This window comes from Meles meles, chromosome 18 (genome assembly GCF_922984935.1).
Source record: "Meles meles chromosome 18, mMelMel3.1 paternal haplotype, whole genome shotgun sequence".
Classification (NCBI taxonomy): domain Eukaryota; kingdom Metazoa; phylum Chordata; class Mammalia; order Carnivora; family Mustelidae; genus Meles; species Meles meles.
In genome coordinates, this window is record NC_060083.1 from 51,716,148 (window position 1) to 51,726,466 (window position 10,319).

Below are 10,319 nucleotides of genomic sequence, written 5' to 3' on the forward strand. Positions count from 1 at the left end.
CGAAGGCAGAGGCTTTAACCCACTGAGCCACCCAGGCGCCCCCATAGAGGGAGATTTTAAAGTGATTAAGTCAGTTCTAGCAGTTCTGCTTGGGTGTTTCTATTGCCATGCTCATGTGGTCCTTCTCACATCAAGACACAGAAACCTTTTGGGTACATGAAGTTTAAAAATACCAGGATCAATAAAGCTGAGCTACTACTCCCTCTGGAGCACGGTCGTCTGCTTTCGGCGGTTAGCCATCTCGAAGCAAAACAGAACATTTAAAGGACTGTACCGAGTACGTGTGGTGGAGCTGGATTTAATTTTTCACTCTGTACCCAAGACCTTTCCCCGCTCAGGCTATGGTCCATAATAGGTTCTTGTCCATTTGTGGCGATAAGCTTCATTATGGATGCCTGGATACATCTCTAAAGACAGGAGGCACACTGAGTGCTTTATCCCTCTTAGGTTTAGCGTTGTCCAGAACTGAGAGATACAAATTAGCATTTTCTGTTCTTTATTTTGAATAGAGATGCTTAGCCTCAGAAAATACTTTTCCTTAAGTCACTAAAGATCTATCCTAGTTGACAGAACTGTGAACTATAAACTAGATTTAAAAAAATGGTATGCAGGCAGAAGTCACTGGGATCCTTCTGGCTATGGACATTCATATCATATCTCTCCTTTTATATAATCACACACCCAACAAATATTTATACAGTCTCTAACAAGTGCCAGGCACTGCGTCAAACCCGGGAGATGGAAATAAGACTCACTCCTTGTTCTCAAGGATAGCAGAGACGACAGACAATACGGGGTGAAGGGTCCTGGGAGAAGCAGAGCATCCAGAATAGCAAGGAGGATGGAAAAGGTCAGAACTAAACTTTAGGCTAAGACTTACAGGTGAAATAGGTGGTAGCAGGTAAATATATATATATATATATATATATATATATATATATATATATATTGGATTTGAACAAGCCACTTTCTGGGAAACTGCAATTTATTTGCAATGATGGCTGGAAAGCAGGAAAGCATCCTTAGATAAGTCTGAAAAAGCAAAACAGACTTGAAATGTCCTGGTCGGGAGCTGGACTTCATTCTGATGGGGAAACTCTGCAATGAATGCTATTTTGAAAACAATCCTTTGATGGAAAACAAGTGAGCAAGTTAAGGGTTCATGGACCTAAAAACTTGGGTCTGAGTAACATTACTTAGGAGAGTGGACACTCAGAGCGTAGTAAAATCATTTCATCATAAAATTACAGCAGAAACTCCCATTAGATTAGAACAGATTCACCCACAAAGGTATTAGGATCCTACTGCTTAGAAAGAGGAACCATCCCTCCATAGGCTACAGCATCCGATTCTGGCAGGGGGTGTGTGAGGAAAACAGAATGCTTGCACTTAATGCACTAAGTGAAAGTAACAATTCGGAAAGCCATGAATGAGAAATTGTTTCCGAACAAGGATGGAGTTGTACCAAACGTGAATCCCAGGCAGTTCTGGCCGTAGGTCCCCACTTTTACCAAGTATTTGCGTGTTTTTGCGAAGGCAGAAAGTGTTGTAAGCAAAAGCAGTTCCAAATGCCCACCTCTACCATGCTTCTGTTTTAGGTATTCCTGAACAATTTCATCTCTGGAGCGGAAATAATACTTTGATCGGACCTCAGCGCAAAACCGCCAGAATTTCAAATTACACCTTTCCGTGGATTGGTGTTTCCGGAATTGCACTGATGACCCCGGGCACTCACTTATCGTTTACATAGCTTCCAGTCTGAGGAGTAACCAGCGAGAAATGGGGTGCTGAGATGCTAACCCCAGGTCTGAAGATGGAAACTCCTGGTGTCAACTGTAAAAATCAGTGGATTGTTGCTAGTTTAGGAGGGCTGATCCAGGACATAAGGACAAGTCTGTTAAAGGCATTCTATTTAGCCCCTCTTCTATCTCCTGGCACTTGGTGTCCATTCTGCTTGGTTCCCAGCATCATGTAAGCATCCCATAAGCTGTGATAACTAGACAACCTTTTGTGAAAAGCTGCCAAACGCCATCCCCTCTGTTAAAGGTCATCCTCCCTTAAATCAGCCTGGTTTTCTGGAATTCCTTTGCTTACACAGCCATGAGGGGGAGGGCAGAGGAACGTCTTTTCACCCCTCAAACATCAACTTTCATTTTCTAAAAAGATTTTATTTATTTATTTGACAGACAGAGATCACAAGCAGGCAGAGGCAGGCAGAGAGAGAGAAGGAAGCAAGCTCCCTGCCAAGCAGAGAGCCCGATGTGGGGCTCGATCCCAGGACCCTGAGATCATGACCTGAGCTGAAGGCAGAGGCTTTAACCCACTGAGCCACCCAGGCGCCCCAATCAACTTTCATTCTTATAGAAGGGATAAGAACGCCATCCCATTCAGGTGAGCTCATAGAAAGATCTACCCTGAAACATAACTTCAGAATGGACTGTCAAAGGCTGAGGGAAACTGTTTAAACCCTAACTGCTGGAAAACAGCTTCGGCTGGAGTCACAGGTTAAATATAATGTTTGGGGTGTGCTTAGAGAAAAGGCTCCGGGTTCAGAACGGATTCAGAGCAGCATCCTGAAGTCACAAATATGCATTTGATTCCCTGCAGACCCCCCAAATATCCAGTGTTGATTATTCTGAGCCACAGTCCTCCCTTAATCATGGCCATTGGTGGGGATGGATTCTGATGTGGTCTCTAGGGTATCCTAAAGATCCTAGCTTGGTTGTTCATTTTGATTTGTGACATTAAAGAATAAAGGAAAAACATGCTAAGATGAACCAGATTTATCAGGCTAGGTAAGTTACTTGGCACATCAAATAAGCAGGGCACATTTGGAGGCTGTTCTATCACTGAAATTTGAGAAGTGCGCCAGTCCTGTGAGGGGTGGATCAGGTTGGCTCTTTCCCTTTTCCAGTGGTGAAAGTACTAGATAAGACCATTGTGGCTTCACTGCCCCAGAGCAGCGTGGCAGGTGGCTGTGCTTCCCAGGACAAGAGCTTTTGGAAGCCCCCGCCACACAAGACTACCGACAGGAGACAGACCTTCCAGGCTGGAATCTCAACCTCATCAATGACCAGATCAGACAAACCTTTCTCCCTCTCCAGGTGGGAGGAGGGGGGAATAGGCTGTGGGCGGGGCCCTGCTCTCTGCTAGACTCCCAGGAGGAAATTAGCTCTGAGTAGATCAAGCAAACCAGGAGAACACAAAGCCAAACAAAAATCAAAAGGCAAATTCTGTCCTCGGGGGTATTTCAGATCTACAAAGGGACAAGCTCTTCTGCATCTCTAAGAATCTTAAGAGAATTATTCCATGGCTTCTGGATCTGCTCTGCACTCCGCTTTGCTCTCCCCAGTGCTTATGGCCCCTGATTTCAGTATTTGGGGCAGCAAATGTTCACAGTGGGACCTTCCTGGGTGACCTTCCCAGGTAACACCCACTTTTTGAGGGCTGTCCACCCAGACTGCAGTCTAAAGGACACAGTGTCCATGAAGTATAATCCAAGAGATCTTCAGAAAAGTCTCCCTGCTTCCACTCAGACTGCATCTCGGGGAAGGGAAGAAGCAGGGCGGGAAAATCTTTATGGGCTTATAAAAGGCTGTCTACATAGCACAGATCAGAAACCCAGTTCTGAAGGATGACACCTCACATCTTGAGTCAATGTTAAGAACTGGAAGACTCCATGAAGTAACGACTATTTTAAAGATTTTTTTTTTTTTTATTTACTTGACAGAGAGCACAAGAAGGCAGAGAGGCAGGCAGAGAGAGAGGGAAGCAGATTCCCCGCTGAGCAGAGAGCCCGATGCGGGGCCCGATCCCAGGACCCTGAGACCATGACCTGAGCTGAAGGCAGAGGTTTAACCCACTGAGCCACCCGGGCGCCCCGGTAATGACTATTTTCAAAGCCAGCTTCCATGAGGTGGTGACTCATTTGGGGCACACGCGTCTCTCTAAAGCATACGCAGCTGCAGATACCGCGTCTGACCACAGGGACATACTACACACCGGGAGCTAGAAGTTGCTGCCTCCATCCGGTGAGAAAACAGATAAGGAGTAAGAGAGTCCCCCCCCCAGCCACCATCTCCAGAGGGCATGTTGCCAAAAGCACAGGATGAGAAGGAGATACTCCCTTGAAGAATGGGACTATCAAAGAGAGCAGGAAAGATTTTAAGTTGGAGAACATTAAGAGAAAACAAGTATATTCTAACTTAAATGTAATCTAAAATGGTCAGATGTTAGGGGCACCTCGTGGCCCAGTAGGTCAAGGGCCCAACTCTCGGTCTCAGCCAGGTCTTGACCTCAGGGTTGTGAGTTCAAGCCCCACGTTGGGCTCCCTGCTGGGCATGGGGCCAACTTCAAAACGGCCAGATGTTAGTACTTTGGAGAATGCTAAAATGGAAGTGTTAGGTAACTGTATATTTGTGCAGTTAGAAAGCACTGTCCTGAGCTAACATCCAGAAGTTGTAAGATAATCAGCATGTGCCTACTCGAAGTCAAATACAGAGGACACATGCTAAACAAAATGTGGCAAGCAGAGAGCAGGATACAAAGAGGTTGTATATGGAACAGTTTATGATTTAAGACTTGTAGATGCAGTACAGAAACTCATGTAAGGAGACCTCTGGTTTACTTCTTCAAACAACAGTACATAAAGTACATTGTCACGGCTCTATTTGTTTAGTTTACAAAAACTAAATTTCAAGAATTAAAGGCAATTCAGGGAAGGATAGCCACCATATATTGGGGGGGGGGGGGGACCAAATGGCAGGATTTAAAATTTTGATCTCTTAAAGCTATGAGTGAATGGATATCTTAAAAAGAACTTACCCCAAGGGAGAAAGAAGGGAATAGAATTTCACTTTTTACTTTATGGGAGTTATGCCAACATAAGACTATTGATCTGTTAAGCCACTCAAAAAAGTCCATACAGTCTTGGGGGGGGGGATCATGTAGGCCCCCCCTTGTGCCCCTAATATAGTCACTCTGATTTCACCAAAACAAAGGACTCCAACGAGCAGGACTAAAAGATACCAAGTCTCAGTACGTAAGAAATGGTACAGTTTAACACGCCCCCTCTCTCCCCTAACAAGAATTCTTATATTTCCATAGGTCCCCACCCAAATATTACAACAAACAATAGACGCAAATCACAGTTGCCCAGAACCACACTTTCCCCGTTTAAGCTTCTTTTTAAAAAAATCACATTTCAAGCCAAGAGCCAAACATTGCCTAATGTAAGTTCAAGTCCACAGCTAAGACATGTGAAGAGCTCCACCTTCCTTCCATCTCTTATAAAGAGAGATGCAACACGCTGTTCTCTTCATTCTTTAAAGGAATAGCTCTTGATCTCCCAATGCTACTGATTTTTATTCAATAGGGGTTTGAAGCACCTGGTGAAGGTAGAATATTACACCATAAAATACCTGCTTTGAAAACAGATTTAGATATTATAAGAAACAAATTCATCAATTTGAAGAACTTTAGAAGTTAAACCAACTTGCACAATTATTGAGTTATAAGTACACAGTGTCTCCCTAATGTGCTTACCATTAAACAGCATTGGATAATATTTTCCACGTTGAAAAATACACTTCCCACTTGCCCTAATAAACCGACGCCCAGATGGGAAATGTAACCAGAACTAAACAAACATAATATAGTGAGGAGAGCTAAAAGGTGCACTAAGACCCTGGGATGCCTTCGCAAGGCACAAAGTATTAAGTTTAAACAAATAGAGGGAGAGTATAAGAAATGAGATACCTGATGTGTGTAAAAAAGGACTACTGATCTAAGGTGGAAATAAATCGATTTCTTTTCAGATGCAATCGGTAGTATGTATACCCATTAAAGCAAAAACATTTTCCTAAAGGAAAAAACATGCCTCCTAGCACAGCAACCCATTATAATCTAGGTAACTTTAAAATGTGTTAACTTTGTTCAACTGAACAATAATCAGTAATTAAAAACACAAAATCACTACAGTGATGTATGGCCTAAGATTAGTTACAATGAGTCCAGCCCGATACAGAGGTTAGAGATAAAGAACAAAAAAGGAGCAAGAACAAGAAAAGCCACATGAATACAAAGTGATTCCATTTCTTTTCCTCAACACCCACACAAAGACAGCAGTTTCTGACAAGAATGTTCTTGGCCAAAAATAAAGTTACAGGAAGGTTTTTTTTTTTCAATGAGAAAAAGAGAGCTCCATATACAGATTACTAGGCGATACGGTTTTTTTTTTTAACGGCCCAAATTTACAGACCTCATTTTGAAAATATCTAAGTTTTTTTGTTTTTGTTTTGTTTTTTTTTTTTTTTGGATCACAAAGAAAAGATGACTAGAAATACTGTTCCTGTTTGGAATGCTCGTGTTGTACTTGAAAATAAAATCCAACGTGGCAGCTTACCTTGGCACTGGAAGCCTTGTTTCCCAAACCCCCTGAAAAACAGAAACAACAAAGTATCTTAACATATTTTGTGCTGTGTACCATATTTTAAGCCAATTATGAGACAAAGTATTCAATAGAATTAAGGGTTTGTACATGAAAAGCAATGATTCCATAGCAAAAACATGCCTAGATAGAGTACTGAATAAATTCAACTTGGGGGGGGGGGGACTATGTATAGCCTTCAAAGCCTCATTAAATTATTTCAGTGTATCAAGGTTCTTTCCAGTTCACACTTTATTAATGGTACTTAAGTTTCCAGACAAGAACATGTCTATGATATTCAGAGTTGGTATAATATTGGACAAATAAAGACTTTACGGTTGAAGAAAGTGCTTTAATTTTGTCCCTAAAGACAAAATGAAAACCCTTTTCCTCCCTAAACACAACTAAAAAGCGGCTTCATTTGTTATGAAGGTACTTCAAATAGGTGTCTAGAAACCGCCAATCGGTACTGCCTCACATTAAATTTTGGTTTAAAAGGAACCAGATTTCACAAAATATCATTTTTATTGGTTGTATCTGAAGTTAACGATCTAATTTCTTTTAGAGCATAATAACATTCAAAGCAAATACAGAAGCTATTTTGTTCTGGTAAATTACTTTAGAAGACTTATTGTCTGAGCAGAGAGCCCTAGCAGGGACATAAAATTGTAAACACTGTTTCAACTATGATGAACCCCATTACAATTCTTAGTCATGATCTCTTGCTTTACATAGCATTTTAAGTTGACAAAGCACTTCATATTTCTTTATAACTTAGTCATTCCCCCAAACATACGTAAGCCCAAACACTTATAGTTTTAAAGTATCAGTATTTTGATAATTAGAACAAACTTGTAAATTAAGGACCTACAGGCACAATGAAAGACAACTGAAGTTAAAACCACTGCTAGGCGATCCTGGTATTTTTCTCGGAACTTTCAAGTAGTTTCTTGTTAGGTAGAGAAGCGTTACAGGAATTACTCAGGGAGGAAGCTGACAGGGAGACCTTTATTTTCCACTTCACATTACACCTGACCCGAAGTGCCAGAGCAGGTCACCAGGGGCTCAATCCTTTAGAGCAATTGATAGTGGAAAGACCTTGGCTAGCCTGGTTACGTATGTTGCAAGTCCCTTTCCTAATTCATCTACTTTCCTCCCGAAGTAGTCCAAAGTCTCAGTGTTCCCTTTTTATGGGATCTCCCAACTGGCACGGGAGGCTGAAGACATCCCATTAACTAGATGCAGTAATCTCTTGCCCTGATGCTCCAAGAACTTTTCGCTAGCCTTATCTACAGCTACTTTGAGCACAACTGCTTCATATGCTGACTACAGTGAAACTCATTCCCAGAGGTGGCTGTGCTTTTTGTGAAAACACTTCTGAGATTTCTGAAAAGGAAAGGAAAATGCACCTCGTTTAGCATTGTCTGTGGGGGACTCTCCCTTACAGATACTTTCCCCAGGTACCGAATAGCTATCCATAAAGGAAAAGTTAAGCATCATAGCACCTTTGTGGGACCCTTAGAAGCGATTTCCTCCAGATGTGATGGATTCAGATAATGCCACCCATAAAGGAAAAAAATTAAGCTCCTTATGAGCACATCGGCGGGCCTCATGATTTCCCCCAGGTGTGGTGAACTCGGATGCCATCCATGAAGGAAAAGTTAAGCATCTTACTAGCATCATTTCTGGACTTTACCCTTGGAGCTGTTTCCTCCCGGGTTGGTGGGGGGCAAGGGGGTGATGGATTCACACAGCCATCCATAAGTTCTGCCTAGGGCCCCAACAAGATACATGCCACCAGGAGGGTTAGCGGCACTGTCCCTGCCGTCGCCATAGCTCTGACTTGGAGTTTCCTACCTACATTCAGGAAGAGGAGATAGAAAAAACCCAGGTATCTGCCAACCTGAGGGGGAAAAAAAACTGCTTACTGCTCAAACTAGAGCACCTGGGATTCCCTGAGGTTCAGCTTTCTAAACTTTCGGGATATTTTTCGGGGCGGGGGGGGGTGTCACCGATGTTTTGAGAGTAAGAGCCATTAGCTCTCACCAGAAAAGGGTATATACAGTTCTGCCTAGTTTCGCAGGGTTCAAAGACCCCCGAAGGCCATCCCTTTATCAGCTCCCCCCCCCCCAAAACCCCTGGACTCACAATGCCGGCATTCACTGTAAACTCTGTACCTGAACTCCGACACCTTACAGTAGTTTTTCTTAACTAGGGCCTCTGTCCTCATCTACCGGGCGGCAGGTCTAATCTCGTGTTGACAGGGTCTATTTTAAATGACTCCCTCTGCCCTTCTGCCATTTGCCTGCTCGGTTTTAATTCCCCCTCCCCCACGGCAAGCTTTCAACAGTTTGCTGCCTCTCCGCTCTCCCTGGGCTCACCCAGACGAGTCCGGTCCCCCGTGCCCGGCAGATACAAGCTACAGGAGGCAAGGACCCAAGGTTCCAGAGGAGTCCAAGCCCGCTGGGAAACAACACCCCCCGCCCCCCTCCCTCCCCACGAAGGCGCCCAGCCCGGCGCGTCTCTAACTCGGACCGCGCGGCGCAATCGCCGCCGCTCCCCCGTTACTCCGGGCGTCTCTCCGGGAAACTCTGCCCTTTGGATTCTCTTTCTCGCTCTTCCCTGCGCTCACACCCAGCGAGCGGCGCTCCCCTGTCCGTGCCGAAGGGCGGTGCGCCGGGGAGACGGAGGGGACCCGCGGAGGCGATCCGTGTCGCTGCGGCGCGGGGCCAGCCTCCCCCCTGCGGCAGGGGGTGTGTGACCCGGCGCCGACTTCCCCGGGAGTCCTGCCCGCCAGCGTCCCCGGCGCGCGCGCGGCGTTCCGGGCGAGAGTTCGGACTCGGCCGGCTCTCCCAAGTTCCCCGAGTTGGGCGCGCCCGAGCGAGGGTCCGCGGGACGCCGGGACCCGGACTGAGAGGGACCGGTCCCCAGCCCCGGGCGCCGCGGGTGGGGGGCGGTGCGGAGGAGGGGGTCCGCGCGGCCGCCGTGCGCCCCGGCCCGCGCGCACCTACCAGATGAAGTCGGTGCAGTGGCTGCAGAAGGTGGGCTGCTTGAAGAAGCGGGCGATGAATTTGTGGTCCTTCACCTCGTGCACGTTCTTCTGCCTCAGCGCCCCTTTGCGGGCGAAGCGGTTGGCCACGTCCTGAGACGCCGTGGAGTCGTTGGCCGGGAAAACGTCAGCCATGGTCCCCCCAACCACCTCTCGCCTCCGCCGGGGAGCGGCAGCAGCCGGGGAGGACCGGGGGGGCGGGGGCGGGCGGGGGAGGGGCGGCGGGCGACCCCGGGCGGGGGGCGGGGGGCGCGGGCCGGCGGCCGAGGTCGCGGTCGCGGCGGCGGCGGCGGCCGGGGAGAGTCGGGCCGGAGCGGGCGCGGGAGCCGGAGCCGCTCGCGGGCTGGCTGGCTGGTGGCCCCACGCTCACTGACAGCCCGGCGCCCGGCGCTCGCGCTTCCTACTCTCGGCGGCAGAGGCGGCCCGGAGCGGCGCCGCCCACCGCGCATGCCCGGAGCACGGGAGCCGCGGGGGCGCGCGCGGGGCCGGGGGCGCGCGCGGGGCGGACGCGGGCGCCCGGGGAGTCTGCGCCTCCGCGTTTTGCGCGCAGCCCCGGGAGGGGAGGCGGCGGGCTGGGCCGGGCCCGCCCGATTTGGGGAGCGGAGGAGGACGCTGGGAGGGGCGGGCCGCTCTCCGCCGCCTTTTTCTTTTCCTCCTCTCCCTCCCTCTCCTCCCCGCCCTGCGCTCGCTCTCCTCCCTCTCGCCCTCCTCCTCTTTTTCTTCCGCTTCTCGGGCTCTGCCCGCTGCTCTCCCCGCGGCCTCCTCCCACGCCCCTGCTCAGCCTCCCCCTCCGGGCGCCCGCCTCCCGGCCGCCCCCGCTCCGGCGAGAAGTCCGGCTCCCTG

General features: G+C 47.9%; 1 protein-coding gene across 1 annotated transcript in view; it reads right to left on the bottom strand.

Moving 5' to 3' along the window:
- PRKCA (protein kinase C alpha) overlaps nucleotides 1-9,745 on the bottom strand; it is a 393,808-nt gene extending 384,063 nt beyond the window's left edge. The window contains exons 1-2 of the mRNA XM_045986064.1: nucleotides 9,439-9,745; nucleotides 6,404-6,435 (exon numbers count right to left, since the gene is read on the bottom strand). Of these exons, the coding sequence (XP_045842020.1) occupies nucleotides 6,404-6,435; nucleotides 9,439-9,611 (205 nt within the window). The 5' untranslated portion in view covers nucleotides 9,612-9,745. The remainder of the gene's footprint in view (nucleotides 1-6,403; nucleotides 6,436-9,438) is intronic.
- Nucleotides 9,746-10,319: the final 574 nt, after the last annotated feature.